We start from the raw sequence: 16,705 nt of genomic DNA, 5'->3' as shown, positions 1-16,705 counted from the left end.
GCTGCTCCGCTCTGATCCAGCTCCCGACTAATGTGCCTGGGAGGATAGTAAGAAGGAGGGCCCAGTGTCTGGGCCTCGCCACCGACGCGTGAGACCGGGCAGAGTTCTGGACTTTCTGCTTGGGCCTGGCCCGGCCCTGGCTGCTGCGGTCATTTGGGAAGTTAACTAGCAAAGGAAAGATTTCTTTCTTTCTCTGTCTAACTTTCTGTCTCTGGAACTCTGCCTTTCAAAAACCAAGTAAATAAATCTTTTGAGAGAGAGAGAGAGAGAGAGAGAATGGACAGGTGGACGCTGTGCTAGAGCAGTGAAGCTGCCTCTCAGGAAGCCCACACCCATACCAAGGTGCCCAGCTTGAGTACAGGCTACTCCACACTTCAGTCCAGCCTCCACTGCATGTGGGAGGCCGAAGACGCTGGCCCATGTACTTGGATTCTTGCTACACACATGGGAAACCCAGATGGAATTCCTGGTTCCTGGTTTTGGCCTGGCCCAGACCTGGCTGTTGTGGGCATTTGAGGAGAAACCAGCGATGGAAGGTTTATAACAAATAAACATTGTTTTTCTATAGGGATTTATTTATTTATTTGAAATACAGAGTCAGAGACAGGGAGGAGAGAGAGAAAAACCTTCAATCTGTTGGTTCACTCTCCAAATAGCCACAATGACCAGGGCTGGGCCAGGGCTGAAGCCAGGAGTTTCTTCTGGGTCTCCCAAGCGGGTACAGAGTTCCAAGGACTTGGGCCATCCTCCGCTGTTTTCCCAGGAGCATTGGCAGGGAGCTGGTTTGGAAGTAAAGCAGCCGGGACTCAAACACAGTGCCCATATGGGATGCCAGAGCTGCAGGCACCACAGCACTGACCCCATAAATAAATCATTTAAAAAAATCATCTGTTTCAGCCGGCGCCGTGGCTCAATAGGTTAATCCTCCGCCTTGCGGCGCCGGCACACTGGGTTCTAGTCCTGGGATTCTGTCCTGGTTGCCCCTCTTCCAGGCCAGCTCTCTGCTATGGCCCAGGAGTGCAGTGGAGGATGGCCCAAGTGCTTGGGCCCTGCACCCACATGGGAGACCAGGAAAAGCACCTGGCTCCTGGCTTTGGATCAGCGCGATGCACCGGCCACAGCGCACCTGCCGCGGCGGCCATTGGAGGGTGAATCAACGGCAAAAGGAAGACCTTTCTCTATGTCTCTCTCTCTCACTGGCCACTCTGCCTGTCAAAAAATAAATAAATAAATTTTAAAAATCATCTGTTTGAGGGGTTGGCACTGTGGCATAGTGGATAAAGCTGCCACCTGCAGTGCTGGCATCCCATATGAACACTGGCTTGAGTCCCAGCTGCTCAATTTCCAATCCAGCTCCCTGCTATGGCCTGGGAAAGCAGTGGAAGATGACCCAAGTCCTTGGGCCCCTGCACTGGCATGGGAGACCCGGAAGAAGCTCCTGGCTCCTGACTTTGGATCAGCCTGGCTCTGGCCCTTGCAGCCGTTTGGGGAGTGAACAAGGAGGTGGAAGACCTCTCTCTCTGCCTCTGCCTCTCTATAACTCTGCCTTTCAAATAAATAAATAAATCTTTTTTTAAAAAAATCATCGATTGAAGAGACATGGTACTTTCAAAGAATGAGGCGGCTCTATGTTCTGACATGGAATGATTTCCAAGGTGAGTAGAAAAGGCAGGTGCAGGGTGGTGTGTACAGTACGCTACCATTAGTGTGGGAAGAAAAGTCAAAGTATACGCACATATATTTGCAAGTGCAGCAATTGTCTCCAGAGCACAGAAAGTCCTGGCTGCCTCTGGGGAAGAGGACCGGGGAAAGGGAGCAGGGCGGGAGTAATAACTTCACACGGGATCTTCGGAGCTGAAGGCACGCGTCATCTCTTAAAAAGTCAGGTATCTGAGGCCTGGGGGAGAGGCAAGGAGGAGGAGGGCTGAAGTCAGCAGGGCACAAAGCGCTCATCTGGATGCTGTCAGCCGGGTCCCCGGGAGCTGCTCCCACAGATTCCAACTTCGGACCGCAGCGGGTTTCACCCTACGCCCTGGGCTTCCACTGAAACGAGGGAGAGACATCTGGAAAGGGGCCCCCGCCCAGCTCTCTGAGGAGCAGGTGACTCTAATCCATGCGAGAAGAACTGGGTCAAGACCTTCACGAGCTTTTTATTCATCGTCTAACCGAGACGTGGTCAGCCTGAACCAAAACAAGCTCCGGTAGCCTCAACATCCTGTCTTACTACAATACCACTGGACAACACCGGAAGTGGGGGCGGAGTTTAGCCTCTCTTCTTTTCAGAGACTGATCAGGGATCTAGACACAGGTGACTCATTAAAAACCAACAGCACCAGCAGGAGACATCCAGTGGCCGGGGCACTGCCCTTGTCACTCACGCAGCCTGCCTCTTCCTTGGCCATAAGGAGCGCTGCTTCTGGGGAGAGGGGTTATCCGCGTAGCATCACGAGATGGCACCTTTAGCTTTCTGAGGACTTGGATCGGGAGGCGGCGGTTGACTTGCTGCCCTGAACCTGGGTGAGCAGCCTGTGGGAGCGCCTCGCTGCGTCCTGGGAGACAGGCGGGGTCGCCTTGCCAACGTCTTTACAGGGGAGCCAGGGCTGGATCCCGGGGTTGTTCAGGAGCCTCGCACCTGACTCCCAGGAGCCAGCAGCGGCGTGGAGCACCCCAAGGCCGGGAGGGAGTGCCTCCCAGAGCAGTCGGGACGGAAGGCAGGAGGGGTCCCGGGACGCGGGGGAACAGACATCAGCTGAAACACTCCATGCTGGCTCTGACTCGCTCCATCTCGTGCAGGAAGCTGTAGAACTGAGGCAAGGTTAATTCTGGGGAGAAAAAACCCAGCTTCAGGTCAGTGTTTCCAACTCCACCGAATCACCCATGAAAATCAGTTTCCACCCAGACCTTCTCTGTTTTGGCTTAGGACTCCTAAGCGGTTCTTGATGGGTAATTCCCTGTAATGCGGAAGCGAGAGCCCTGAACGCAGGAGGCCCTCAGCTCCCTCTTCCAAAAGAGGCTGTGTTAACATGGCACAGCCCCACTGCAGAGACGAAAGGGCGTCGTTCAGGACGCGGGACCCACATCTCCGGCCAGGGCTCCTCGGATGCCAGCTGTTCCTGCCCCACCTTTCCCCTTGTCCAAAAGGCTCCTCAACTGTGGGGTCGCCAGCCTGCCAAAGGCTTAGTAACACGCCCCCTGCCCCCCGCCCCGTCCATGGCTTCCGCGTGCACAGGCAGCAGCATGGCGACTCCACCGTGTGGCTGGGACCTTTTCTGCAAGAGACGACCTGTGCGGTGAGCTGCGTACGCCGCTGGCTGAAGGAACATGGAAAAGGTGAGAAGGCGCCCATGGAAACTCACACTCACCTAGGTACAAATGTTCAGTCTGATTTCCTTTCTTAACCACCAACTTTAACTGAGTGGGGAAGAAAGAAAGAAATTCAAATTAAAATGGAGACAATTGAGCAAAGAAATTCTCTATTTTCTTTCACCTTATGAAACACAGAAGCATCAGCCTCTCGCTTGAGGGCTGCACGGAAGCAGCCTGGGTGGTCCACCAGCAAGAGTCCCCAGGAGCAAACTTCTGGGAACACTGTTAGGGTCCACTAGTCAGAGCGGGCACGCCAGTGACCGAGGCTTTAGCTGGCCACACTGACATGGACAAAGCACGGTGGTAGAACACCCATTTAAATAAGTATTTAAAGAAACTCAAATGTTAATTTAATAATTTTTAATCAAGTCAAAAACTATCCATGTTAAGGCTGAGGAGCAGACTTACTTGTAAAAAAATACTTCCTACTTTCTCCAGTTCACTGTTCCCAGACGTCACTGCGACACACAAGAGAGAAATAAGAGCTGACTGGGAGCTTACCTTGAAGACCCCAGTTCTGTGGTTTCCCGCAGGAGGCATGGGGGAGGGGCACTATGAACACACAAGATGTGCTCAGGAAGTCACCCGATGGAGCCAGGGATAGAAACAGCTGCTGACACGGCCGGCAGAGAAAAGGCCGCGGCTGGCCCCAGCGGTGGAGAGGACTGAGGCCCTGTCTCCCCAACCGAGGCTATTCAAAAGCCTCTGCCACCCAAAATGACCCAGGGTGGGCTCGAACTCGTTACCTCCAAACTTCCACTCCATGTCTATAAGCTGGTTAATCATCAGAGTCTGGCCTACGGCCCACTGAGCAAGGGTGGGGGCATTCTGCTTCCACTAGAACAAAAGCACAAAACCAAAGTCACAACCATAGAACTCTCACCTCCTGATACTGCCCCAAACACAGCCCTGTGCAGTGTCTCCACAGACAGTGGGCAGAGTGCAGAGCCCGGGGACGGCCTATCTGTGCGGGACTGGGGGACCAGGAGGGGACAGAGTGCAGAGCCCGGGGGCGGCCTATCTGTGCGGGACTGGGGGACCAGGAGGGGACAGAGTGCAGAGCCCGGGGACGGCCTATCTGTGCGGGACTGGGGGACCAGGAGGGGACAGAGGCAGGAAACACCCACTCACAGCAATGCTTTATTTCATTCCAAACGGTAAACCATATGACATTTAAATTCAGCCAAATCAGAGAAGAAACAGAAGCAGCAAATAGTGCTGGTGGCTAAAAGTTCTATATTCGTCATTTGTGTGAAGGCAAATGAAACGACACAATGAGAGTTCTGCCTTAGTCAGCATTTTCCTTTTCTTTTCAGGAAATAAAAGCAAGGGATCTTAACCTTGATTAAGAGGAATTATACCTTTTCAGAAAAGTGAGTGGCTTTCTCCTCACTAAGACCTGTAAGAGAACAGAGGGCTCATTAACATAAGGAGCAGCTGCAGAAGCCCTGCCAACGACGCCCGATGCCAGGCGGGTGACCTACCCAGAGTCAGGAGATCCGCCCGGACCTGCTCTGCCGTCAGGCTCTTCTTCAAGGCACCTGGGAAGCAGGCAAATCAGTTAGAAGAAGCCAACCAATGAATGAGTCAGTGATAAGAATTTATTTTTTTTAAACATTTTATTTAATTGAGAGGTAAAGTTACAGATAGTGAGAGGCAGAGGCAGAGAGAGAGAGAGAGAGAGAGAGAGAGAGAGAGAGAGAAAGAGAGAGAAAGGTCTTCCATCTGCTGGTTCACTCCCCAGATGGCCACAAAGGCCGGAGCTGCGTCAGTCCTACTCGGGTCTCCTACACGGGTGCAGGGCCCAAGCACCTCGGCCATCTTCCACTGCTTTCCCAGGCCATAGCAGAGCTGGATTGGAAGAGGAGCAGTTGGGACTTGAACCAGCAGCACATGGGATGCCAGCGCCACAGGTGGAGGATTAACCCATTGCACCTCAGTGCCGGTGCTAAGAATTTAATGGACATAATCTGTGTGACACAGAGGACAAAAGGAATATGTTCGGGTGGGTTAAGTTGCCACTTGTGACACCAGCATCCCATATGAGCACCACTTCTGATCCAGCTCACTGCTAACAGCCAGGGAAGAACAGCAGCAGATGGCTCGAGTGTTGGGTCCCTGCCACCCACCCACGCGGGAGACCTGAATGAAGCTCCTGGCTCTTGTGTTAGACCTGGCCCAGCCCTGGCCATCGGGGGAATGAACCAGTGGATGGAAGGTCTCTCTGTGTGTCCCCAGAAGCCCTGGAGAGCAAGAATGACAGCACACGTTGTGTTTGCTGTTTCGGCACGTTTATCCACTCCTGCAGCAAGTGAGGGGCTTTTTGGGCTTGGGGATGGAGTAACAGATCTGAGGGATGAAGAAGGCTACACATTCCAGGAACCAAGAGGCAGGGCCAGGTTCAGCAGCAGGCTGGGCACAGGTGTAGCAGCCTAAAACCGCAGGATGCAACATGTCCCATGAGGCTACTTAAATTTTAATGAAAATTACGTAAAATGTAGAATTCTGCTCTCCAGTTGCACCAGCTGTTTCGAGAGCTCAGTAGCATGCAGGGCCGGTGAGCACTGTCCTGGAGAGCACAGGCCACAGGCCACAGGTCAGTTCCATCCCCCCGGGCAGCACTGGCCTAGGAAACGGCCTTCGCACAGTGTACTAAGAGGGACTGACCAGTTTGGCCTGTACAGAGCACAAGTCACTTCCAAAGGGGCTGTCACAGCTTCCCCTCGGAGGCCCTAGGAGCACTCCCCTGTGGAGCCTGCATTGTTCTGCTGTGACTCCTGAAAACAGTGTAGCCAGCAATCAGGCTTCTCAACCTTTCATCCCCAAGCTGCAGCCTAGAGTCGTAATTTGGCGACCAGTTAAAGTTTTTCCACTTAGTCTACCAGAAGATGATCAGTTAAAGACTGGGAGGCCATCCACCTCCATGAAGGGAGGGCCCTGAAACTACACCCTAAGCCCAAGGCCCCACCCCCGCCCCACCCCAGAAACACAATCCTAAAGGCTGTGAGATCAACCCTGTAAACAAAGAGAGGAAATCTTTTATCTCCAAAATCAGGCTGGGCAAGGAAGCCACAGGGAAATAAAGCAGCAAGACCCCAGGAAACTCGGCCACAAAGGCCCTGCCTGACAGGGCCTGCTTCCTAGCCAATCCAATTAACTCACAGCTCCCAGGAGAACTGCTCCTTAGTTTATATCCACCTCAAACCCAGTATTCTGCCTCATGATCCCAAAAGACTGTAAAGTGGGGATTATGACTGTAACCTTTAATTTAACAGGAAACTGAAGATCAGAAAGATTAAGCTTTTTACAGGAGAAAATTTGGCAACTGCATACAGTCAACAATTGTACTAGGGATGGCCAGTGTGGCATAGCAGGTGAAGCCACTGCCTGTGACACCGGAATCCCACATGGCTGCCGGAACGAGTCCTGGCTGCTCCACTTCCGATCCAGTTCCCTGCTAATGGCCTGAGAAAGACAGCTAAGGATGGCCCATGTGTTTGGGGCCCCGCCACCCGTGCGGGAGACCAGGATGAAGTTCCCGGCTCCTGGCTTCAGCCTGGCTGTTGCAGCCACTTGGGAAGTGAACCAGTGGGTGAAAGATTTCCCTGGCTCTATCTTTCCCTCTCTCTGTAATTCTTTCAAATAAATTAAATAAATAAGTAATAAACTGTACTGCCGAAACTTCATCCAAAGATATGCCTCAAAAAGCCCACGGAGCTGCACTGGGGAAGCTCTTTAGCAATGCGCGTGGTGGGGAAGGAGGTCACTAACTGGAGCTGGAGTTGTGGTATGGCATTTCAAGCCTCCACCTGTGAAGCTGGCGTCTCACGGCGGGCACCGGTTGGAGACCTGGCTGCTCCGCTTCCGACCCAGCTCCCTGGGAATGCACCTGGGAAAGCACTGGAAGATGTCCTGAATGCTTGGGCCCCCTGCACCCAGGTGGGAGACCTAGAGGAGGCCTCTTGCTCCTGGCTTCAGCCTGGCCCAGCCCCGGTCCTTGGGGCCATCTGGGGAGTGAACCAGAGGACAGAAGATCTCTCTCTCTCTCCCTCTCTCTGGAACTCTGCCTTTCAAGTAAATAAATAAACCTTTAATAAAAGAAAGCAAGGAAGATAAGCTTGGGGGAGCAAGGGGTGTGGTGCGGCAGGTTAAGCTGCTGCCTGTGACACTGGCATCCCATGTGAGCACTGGGCCCCCTCCTACTGCTCTACTTCCAATCCAGCTCCCTGCTAATGCACTTGAGAGAGAGAAGCCTCCTTGTGTGCTTGGGCTCCTGCTCTCCATGTGGAGATCTCCACAGAGTCCCAGGCTCCTGGCTTCGGCCATTTGGGGAATAAACCAGAGGATGGAAGAGGTCTTTCTCTCTGTGTTTTCCACTCTCCCGCTATGCTTTTCAGATACGATCTTAAGATAAGGACCCTGGCCTGTGCCGCGGCTCACTAGGACAATCCTCCGCCTAGCGGCGCCGGCACACTGGGTTCTAGCCCCGGTCGGGGCGCTGGATTCTGTCCCAGTTGCCCCTCTTCCAGGCCAGCTCTCTGCTATGGCCAGGGAGTGCAGTGGAGGATGGCCCAGGTGCTTGGGCCCTGCACCCCATGGGAGACCAGGATAAGTACCTGGCTCCTGCCATCGGATCAGTGCGGTGCGCTGGCCGCGGCAGCCATTGGAGGGTGAACCAACGGCAAAGGAAGACCTTTCTCTCTGTCTCTCTCTCTCACTGTCCACTCTGCCTGTCAAAAAAAAAAAAAAAAAAAAAAAAGATAAGGACCCTTACCATGCGCAGTTTTTCATTATACAATTTTCCATGAGCTTCTCAAAAGTTGTTGTACTGCTTTGTTTGAAAGGTGGAGGGAGGCCGGGCGGGAGAGGACGCTCCCATGCACTGGTTTCCTTGTCACTCACTCACAAAGGCCAGGTGGAAGCGGGAACTGGGAAGCTGGGGATGCAGGGACCTGCCTACTTGGGCATCACCGGCTGCCTCCCAGACTGCACCTGAGCAGGAGCCTAGAATTGGAGCCAGAGCCTGGACTCGGACCCAGGCGTCCAACAGGGGATGCAGGCGTCTCAGCAGGCAGCTCAGATGCTAAGCCAAATGCTTGTCCCTCCACCAGCTTTTGGAAGATCCCTCACGCTAAGCCACACAGGTGACTGTCCCTGCTGTCCCCTCTGCTGGGAACTCTTCCTCAGACTCGCGCACAGCTCATGCTCTGCTTGAACCTGACCCTCCTGAGCGGATCCAGAGCACTCCATTTAAAATGGCACTGCTTCTCCCCCATACCGGTTCTTAAAAACTGGTTTTCATTTATTTGTAAGGAAGAGAGAGAGAGGACTCCTATGTGTTAGTTCACTCTCCAAACACCCTCAACTGCAGGGGCTGGGTTAGGCTGAAGCCAGGCGCCAGGAACTCCATCTGGGTCTCCCATATACGGGTGGCAGGGACCCAGTTGCTTGAGGCATCACCTCCTGTCACCCGGGGTGTATATTAGCGGGAAAATGGAATTGGAAGTGAAGCTGTAACTCGAACCCAGGATACAGGCATCCTAACTACTGTACCAAATACCATCCCCCACTGCTGTTTTGTGTTTATAACCAACGTTATGTCTATTGTCCTTTTTTTCACTAGCACATCAGTTCAGTGAGAACAAGAACTTGGTTTGTTTCCCACCACTGTTGTACACCAAGCTCCTAAAAAAGCACCCTGCACTGTTTACTGTTGTCCTTCGATGAAAACATGATAGAAAAGTCACACAATGGAATACTCTGCAGCCTTTAAGAAGAAAAAGAAATTACTCAGTGTTGCCAGTTTGCAAAATGTAATTTTTTAAAAAGGAAAAGTACAGAGCAGTTACAGTCTTCCCTTTGGGTAATGAAATCGGCTGTAGCAGATCCTTATTTAGATCTTGAATTCTATCCTTATCCAATAGCTAAGTTAGCAGATGTAAAACGCGTTTTAGTTTTTGAACATACTGACAAAAAACTTAAGGGTGCACATCATTGGAGAAAGGGACTGACTGGATGGAACTTGTTTATTTTCTTCCTTTTTGCTATATAAAATTCTTTTCTAAATATGTGTGTGTTTGTTTATGTGCAAGTGGAAGAATTGTGGATCATTTTTGTTCCCTTTCTTGTACATTTCTATAATTAAAAATGTTACTTCAAAAGCAATCAGTTAAATGAATCACACAACAGCCAGCAAAAAGCAAAGCCAAAGAGCTTACAGGCCAGAGGGTGCCCACACCCGAGTTTTTTTATTTACTTATTTTACTTATATTGAAAGTCAAAGTGATGCAGAGAGAGGAAGAGACAGAGAGAAGGTGATTCTCCAAATGGCTCTGCCAAAGCCAGGAGCCAGGAACTCCAGCCTGGCCTCCCACGTGTGTGGCAGGGGCCCAAGGACATGAGACACCTTCTGCTGCTGGCCCAGGCACATTAACAAGATGCTGGATCAGCAGTGGCGCAGACAGGACTTGAACCGGCGTGCTGACGTGGGTTTCTAGTGTCTCAGGCTGTAGGTTAGCCTGCTGCGCCACAACACAGGCCCTTCCACTCCCGGTCATTCTTCTAGGCTGCTTGTTAAAGTGGTATCACTTGACGGTGACTGACACAGAAGGCCGCCAAGGCCACCAAGCTCCAAGGGACAAACAGCAAGCTCTCCATACCGAAGCTACTGTGGCCAGGCAGGAGCCACACTCTGAAAGGACACTTGCATTGCGTTAGACCTCAAGCTTCTAGCTCTTTCCAGCTTTTTCCTTTGTTCTCCGTAATGGCATCCATCAAGCAGGCCGGTAGCCCTGACCCCGTATCTAGCAGAAGGAACATTTTACAAATACCAGGCTGGAGTCACCAGCACGTCACCTGGAGAAAACTGGGATGCTCTTCTTTGGGTGCAGAAAACTCTCTCTCTGGGGTGGGTTTTGCTTTTCTTTTTAAAAAATTTATTTATTTAAATTACAGAGAGAGGGGGGGAGAGACAGAGAGAGAGATCTTCCATTTGCTGGTCCACTCCCCAAGTGGACACGACCGGCTGCTTTCCCAGGCACATTAGCAGGGAGCTGGATCAAGGTGCAGCAGCCAGGACTCGAACCAGCGCCCATCTGGGATGCCAGCATCGCAGGCAGCAGCTTCACCAGCTGCGCCACAACGCCAGTCCCTTGGGTGGTGACTAAAGCTGTCAAACAGCGCAGGGGACAAAACGGGTGTAAGGGAGGAGGAGGATTTCCCCAAGAGTCAGTTAAGAAGCATTAAACATTGTTCTTCCAGCCAAAAATCTAAGTGAGCCTTTTCGGAGTCATCAGGGAGGCCTGAAGAACAGGACAACGTGGAATCACTTGGCGTTTTGATGCTGTAATAAAATACCTGTGGTGGTTTGCTAGGAAGAAAATATGTATTTAGATCACAGTTTTGGAGGCTATGAGTTCAGAGCGCGCAGCACAGGCTCCCCCGTGGTGAATGGTGGACCATGCACATTAAGAAGCAAGCATGAGGGGCCAGTGCTGTGGTGCAGTGGGTTAAAGCCCCAGCCTGCAGTGCCGGTATCCCATGTGGACGCCAGTTCGAGACCCGGCTGCTCCACTTCCGATCCAGCTCTCTGCTGTGGCCTGGGAAAGCAACAGAAGATGGCCCAAGTGCTTGGGCCCCTGCATCCATGTGGGAGACCCGGAAGAAGCTCCTGGCTTCTAGCTTTGGATTGGTACAGCTCCGGCCGTTGCGGCCATCTGGGGAGTGAACCAACAGATGGAAGACCTCTCTCTCTCTTTCTCTGTCTCTACCTCTCTGTTTAACTCTGTCTTTTAAATAAGTAAAATAAACCTTTAAAAAAAAAAAAAAAAGAAACAAGCATGAATAGGAAGCCATGCAGACTCAGGCCTTCCTAACAAGAGCTCACTCCAGAGGGCAGCATTCCCTCGGAAGGTGGCAGCTCCAATGACCTAAGGACTGCCCACCAAGCCCCGCCTCCTGGGGGGTCTCATCAGCTCCCACAGTGCCACACTGGACCCTTGGGGGACGAGCACACCCAAACCACAGCAGAGGCCACGTGAAAGCTCAGAAGAACAAGCAGATGCGGGAGGGGAGTGAGCCACCTGCATCCCGACAGTCACCGACCCCGAAGCCATGGCTGAATCCACCCTGGGAGGCTCAGCCACTACACACACACACACACACACGCACACACGCACACACACACGCGCACACACACACACCCTGGGAGGCTCAGCCACTGCACACACGCACACACACACACACACACCCTGGGAGGCTCAGCCACTACACACACGCACACACACACCCTGGGAGGCTCAGCCACTACATACACACACACACACACACCTACATACACACGCACACACACACACACACCCTGGGAGGCTCAGCCACTACACACACACACACGCACACACACACACACACTGGGAGGCTCAGCCACTACACACACACACACGTGCGCGCACACACACATACGCACACACACGTATGCACACACACACGTACGCACACATGCACACACACGTACGCACACGCACACACGAAGCACCTGCCCTGTGCCAGCACTGAGCTGGATCCTGGAAAATGCCCCTGCCAGGCTCACAGGGTACTGGGAGGAGGAAAACTGGCAACAACGCAACGAGGAAGCCACAGGGAGAACCCTAAGGGAAAAGCCGTGGAGCAGGCAGAGCCACACAGCAGGAGGAGGCTGGCAGTTTGGGGACTTAATTCAACATCTGATTAAATACCACTTGTGACTACTGTTCAATGTTAATCTTTTTTTCTCCAGCCAGAAAGAACTCTGTGGGAAGTAGAGAAGGGGAATTATTAACTTTTTGTAAAAGAAAAAAAGTTACTGATCACCCACAAATTGGTAAATATTAAAACAAAAACCAGCCTCTCACTATGAACCATGCACCTCTGAGCTGCCATGATTTTGGCTTCAAAGTAAATTAAGTGTGGGGTAAGGGAATAAAAAATAAAAACATGCTTATACAGAGGCCTTCCTGCCTGCCTGCTTGCTTTTTTAAAGACTTACTTATTTGAAAGTCAGCATTACAGATAGAGACAGACAGAGGTATACAGAGAGAGGTCGTCCATAGGCTGGTTCACTCTCCAAATGGCTGCAATGGCTGGAGCTGGGCTATCGGAAGCCAGGAGCCAGGAGCTTCTTTCGGGTCTCCCACACTGGTGTTGGGGGTCCAAGGACTTAGAGCATCTTTTTTTTTTTGGTTTTTTTTTTGGTTTTTTTTTTTTTTTTTTTTTTTTTTTTTTGACAGGCAGAGTTAGACAGTGAGAGAGAGAGAGACAGAGAGAAAGATCTTCCTTCTGTTGGTTCACCCCCCAATGGCCGCTACGGCTTGCATGCTGCGCTGATCCAAAGCCAGGAGCCAGGTGCTTCCTCCTGGTCTCCCATGTGGGTGCAGGGCCCAAGGACTTGGGCCATCCTCCGCTGCCCTCCTGGGCCACAGCAGAGAGCTGGACTGGAAGAGGAGCAACTGGGACAGGATCCAGTGCCCCAATTGGGACTAGAACCCGGGATGCCAGTGCCGCAGGCGGAGGATTAGCCTAGTGAGCCTCGGCGCAGCCGGCCTTGGGTCATCTTCTACTGCTTTCCCAGGCCACAGCCGAGAGCTGGTAAAGCTCTGCCTGCAGTGCCGGCTTCCCACATAGCCCTGGTTTGAGTCCTGGCTGCTCCACTTCCGATCGGGGTCTCTGCTGTGGCCTGGGAAAGCAGTGGAAGATGGTCCAAGTCCTTGGGGCCCTGCACCTACATGGTAAACCCGGAAGAAGTGCCTGGCTCCTGGCTTTGGATTGGCTCAGCTCTGGCCCTTGCAGCCAGTTGGGGGGTGAACCAGCAGATGGAAGACCTCTCTGCCTCTGCTCTGCCTCTCTGTAACTCTGCCTTTCAAAATACATCTTTAAATTTTTTTTTTTTATTTATTTTATTTTTTTATTTTTTATTTTTTTGACAGGCAGAGTGGACAGTGAGAGAGAGAGACAGAGAGAAAGGTCTTCCTTTTGCCGTTGGTTCACCCTCCAATGGCCGCCGTGGCCGGCGCGCTGCGGCCGGCACACCGCGCTGATCCGGTGGCAGGAGCCAGGAGCCAGGTGCTTTTCCTGATCTCCCATGGGGTGCAGGGCCCAAGCACTTGGGACATCCTCCACTGCACTCCCGGGCCACAGCAGAGAGCTGGCCTGGAAGAGGAGCAACCGGGACAGAATCCGGCGCCCCAACCGGGACTAGAACCCGGTGTGCCGGCGCCGCTAGGCGGAGGATTAGCCTAGTGAGCCGCGGCGCCGGCTCAAAATACATCTTTAAAAAAAAAAAAAACGTGGAGCAGGTGGGACTGGAACCAGTGCCCACATGGGATGCCAGCACCGTAGGTGGTAGCTTTACTTTCTAATCTTGCCAAGGAGATACCACACAATGATAATGACAGTCACAATATTAGCAGCAATGCAAGGACCACATATTGAAGTGGGCATTTTTCACTTGCTTCTTTCTCCATCCTTAGAACAACATATGAGGTACCATCAGCTCCGTTTATCGCTGAAGAAACTGATTCGCACACACAGCAAGGAACTTGGCTCCAGGTGTCACAGCAGCCCTAGTGAATAAGCAAGGTGGCTCAGGAGGGTCAGCCTGCCACCAAATGCAAGAAGAGCCATTCGTAAACAAACAATGCAGGAGACAATGGGGACACTTGGACACTGACTGCATATTTTCCTTTCAGGTATGATAATGGCATTGTGGTCTGATAAGGGAAAAATCCTTTATCTTTTAGGGACAGATAAATAGGTATTTGGGAATGAAACACATTTCTTTCTTTCTTTGTTTCTTTTTTTTTTTTTTTTTTTTTTTGACAGGCAGAGCGGACAGTGAGAGAGAGACAGAGAGAAAGGTCTTCCTTTTTTCTGTTGGTTCACCCCACAATGGCTGCTGCGGCCAGTGCGCTGCGGCCTGCACTCCGCACCGATCTGAAGGCAGAAGCCAGGTGATCCGAAGCCAGAGCCAGGTGCTTTTCCTGGTCTCCCATGCGGGTGCAGGGCCCAAGCACTTGGGCCATCCTCCACTGTACTCCCGGGCCACAGCAGAGTGCTGGCCTGGAAGAGGAGCGACCAGGACAGAATCTGGCGCCCCGACCGGGACTAGAACCCGAGGTGCCGGCACCGCAGGCGGAGGATTAGCCTATTGAGCCACGGTGCTGGCTAAAATATATTTCTTTAAAATAATACAATTTGGAGAGCAGAGAGGAAGAATGGATAGGAGGACCCTCAGTGCTGTGGTGTGGCAGGTAAAGCTGCCACCTGCAGTGCGGGCATCCCATATGGGCGCCGGCTCGAGTCTCAGCTGCTCCACTTCCGATCCAGCTCTCTGCACTCACATGGGAGACCCAGAAGAAGTTCCTGGCTTTGGATTAGCACAGCTCCAGCCATTGCAGCCATCCAGGGAGTGAACCAGTGGATGGAAGACCTCTCTCTCTCAATTTCTCTTTCTCTCTGCCTCTGCCTCTCTGTAACTCTGCGTTTCAAATAAATAAATAAATATTTTTATAAAAAATTATATACTAAATAGTAAAAGGAAAAAAAACCTAGATAGAGAACCCCACCAAGATCAGCTTTACATAGCTTTTACTTGGCCCTCCCCCTGACAAAAAAAAGGGAGTTCCATGGTTAACTGTGTCTCTCAGACACTGGTTAAACAGGTTTCTTTATTGCAGGACTTCTTAGAATCTGAGCTATGTTAATGTTGTGTGACTCCCCAAGGCTCCAGTGCTGGGGGAAGGGGGACAGTCCTTTGACTCTGATCACTCAAGCCTTTTATTGATGGACCATCAACTTGGGGAGACTGGTCCGGTGGGTTCCCCGGCTCTCCAGCTCTAAAGAAGCTGACTTCTACCAAAGTCTACTGCACAGGTGCGACCAGGAGAAGGAGAGCGTGAGGAGAGGAAGCCTGCGGCTCTTACATTTTAGGTTAGGTTGGGGTGGGGGCGGCCTTGGCCTTGAATGACAAGGAAGCACTACCTTCTGAACAGGACCCAGGGCACAGGGGCCTCTGGGACAGGAGAACAGAGGCAGGGATGTGACTGCCGTAACCAGGTATGGGGGCAAAGGACTCGTTCCAGGATGCCAGCCCTTGCGACTGGAAAGAGACGCGCAAAGCCAAGGGCTAAACCAAGACACTGCCAGCTACAATCCCAGAGGCTTGCACAATGTTCTAGGAGAAACGGGGACTCAAGAGGAGAGCCCTAGAAAGTCATGCTGCCAGGAGAACAAAGGAAGGGCCAAATTCTCAAACTGTTGACAGCTGAGAAGGACAGCAGGCCAGAGACCCTGGAAGGCTCTGGAACATCTACTCGCCAAGAGATGAATTCAGGGGCTGGCACTGTGATACAGCACGCTAAGGTGCTTGGGATGCTGGCATCCTATTGGACCGCTGATCCTGGCTGCTCCTCTTCCAATTCAGCTTCCTGCTAAGGCGCCTGAGAAGGCACTGGATGATGGTCCTAGAGCTTGGGCACCTGACCCACCTGGGAGACCTGGATGCAGTTCCAGGCTTCCGGCTTCCAGGGCCCTTTGGGGAATGAACCAGCAGATGGAAGATCTGTGTCTCTCCCTCTCTCTCTATAACTCTGCCTTTCAAATAAATAAATAAATCTTTAAAAAAATATTAAATACAGGCTATAGTTTAGCAAACACTGTATTAAGTGCCTTACATATATTAATTCATTTATTTCTAACAACTCCATCACAAACTGCTCTTATTACTCCTGTAGGCTCATTTTTCCAGAGCCCAGTAGTTACATCATGTGACGTGACCAAGACGCATCCCCCATCTCTTACTTGTAAGTGACGCATTCCTTGATGTTCTCTGTGCTTACAGAAAATGATCTGCTACACACACTGACAATCCTGCTTGAAAATATAAGCCCAACAGCATAACATTTTGGTTCAACTCACCAAGCATATTCTAATTACTTGCTTTAAGTCAGGACTTTGTGAGGCCGGCGCTGTGGCGTAGCGGGTAAAGCCACCACCTGCAGTGCAGGCATCCCATGTGAGTGCCAGTTCAAGTGCCAGCTGCTCCTTTTCTGATCCAGCTCTCTGCTATGGCCTGGGAGGGCAGCAGAAGATGGCCCAAGTCCTTGGGCCCCTGTACCCGCGTGGGAGACCCAGAGGAGACTCTTGGCCATTGCGGCCATCTGGGGAATGAACCAGTGGATGGAAGACCTTTCTCTCTCTCTCTCTCTGCCTAACTCTGCTGTTCAAATAAATAAATCAAACCTTAAAAAAAAAAAAAAGACTTAGCGTGCAACCACAACTTACGAAAAAGAAAACCCACTCCTGAGTT

At 51.8% G+C, this 16,705-nt stretch overlaps 1 protein-coding gene, 1 long non-coding RNA gene and 1 other non-coding gene across 8 annotated transcripts in view; 1 reads left to right on the top strand and 2 right to left on the bottom strand.

Moving 5' to 3' along the window:
• Positions 1–557: 557 nt before the first annotated feature.
• Positions 558–1,897, bottom strand: LOC149123381 (uncharacterized). The gene is made up of 2 exons (XR_016215878.1): positions 1,736–1,897; positions 558–779 (listed from the first exon to the last, which is right to left on the bottom strand). It is a non-coding gene; the product is annotated as an uncharacterized LOC149123381 (long non-coding RNA).
• A 233-nt stretch (positions 1,898–2,130) lies between these two features.
• COMMD7 (COMM domain containing 7) overlaps positions 2,131–16,705 on the bottom strand; it is a 31,783-nt gene continuing 17,208 nt past the window's right edge. For 3 of the 6 annotated variants that reach the window (XM_051845096.3, XM_051845097.3, XM_070051948.2), the window contains 6 exons: positions 4,851–4,907; positions 4,728–4,765; positions 4,113–4,203; positions 3,775–3,824; positions 3,363–3,411; positions 2,131–2,822 (listed from right to left, as the gene is read on the bottom strand). In XM_051845096.3, the coding sequence (XP_051701056.3) occupies positions 2,746–2,822; positions 3,363–3,411; positions 3,775–3,824; positions 4,113–4,203; positions 4,728–4,765; positions 4,851–4,907 (362 nt within the window). In that variant the 3' untranslated portion in view covers positions 2,131–2,745. The remainder of the gene's footprint in view (positions 2,823–3,362; positions 3,412–3,774; positions 3,825–4,112; positions 4,204–4,727; positions 4,766–4,850; positions 4,908–16,705) is intronic. The other 3 variants (XM_089307192.1, XM_089307194.1, XM_089307195.1) reach the window with 1 other exon arrangement.
• Positions 12,241–12,319, top strand: LOC127491243 (small nucleolar RNA SNORD105). The gene has a single exon (XR_007919829.3). It is a non-coding gene; the product is annotated as a small nucleolar RNA SNORD105 (small nucleolar RNA).

Source organism: Oryctolagus cuniculus, chromosome 11 (assembly GCF_051225735.1).
Source record: "Oryctolagus cuniculus isolate XC-2025 breed Fujian yellow rabbit chromosome 11, ASM5122573v1, whole genome shotgun sequence".
Lineage (NCBI taxonomy): Eukaryota > Metazoa > Chordata > Mammalia > Lagomorpha > Leporidae > Oryctolagus > Oryctolagus cuniculus.
This window is presented reverse-complemented; position numbering and strand designations above follow the sequence as displayed.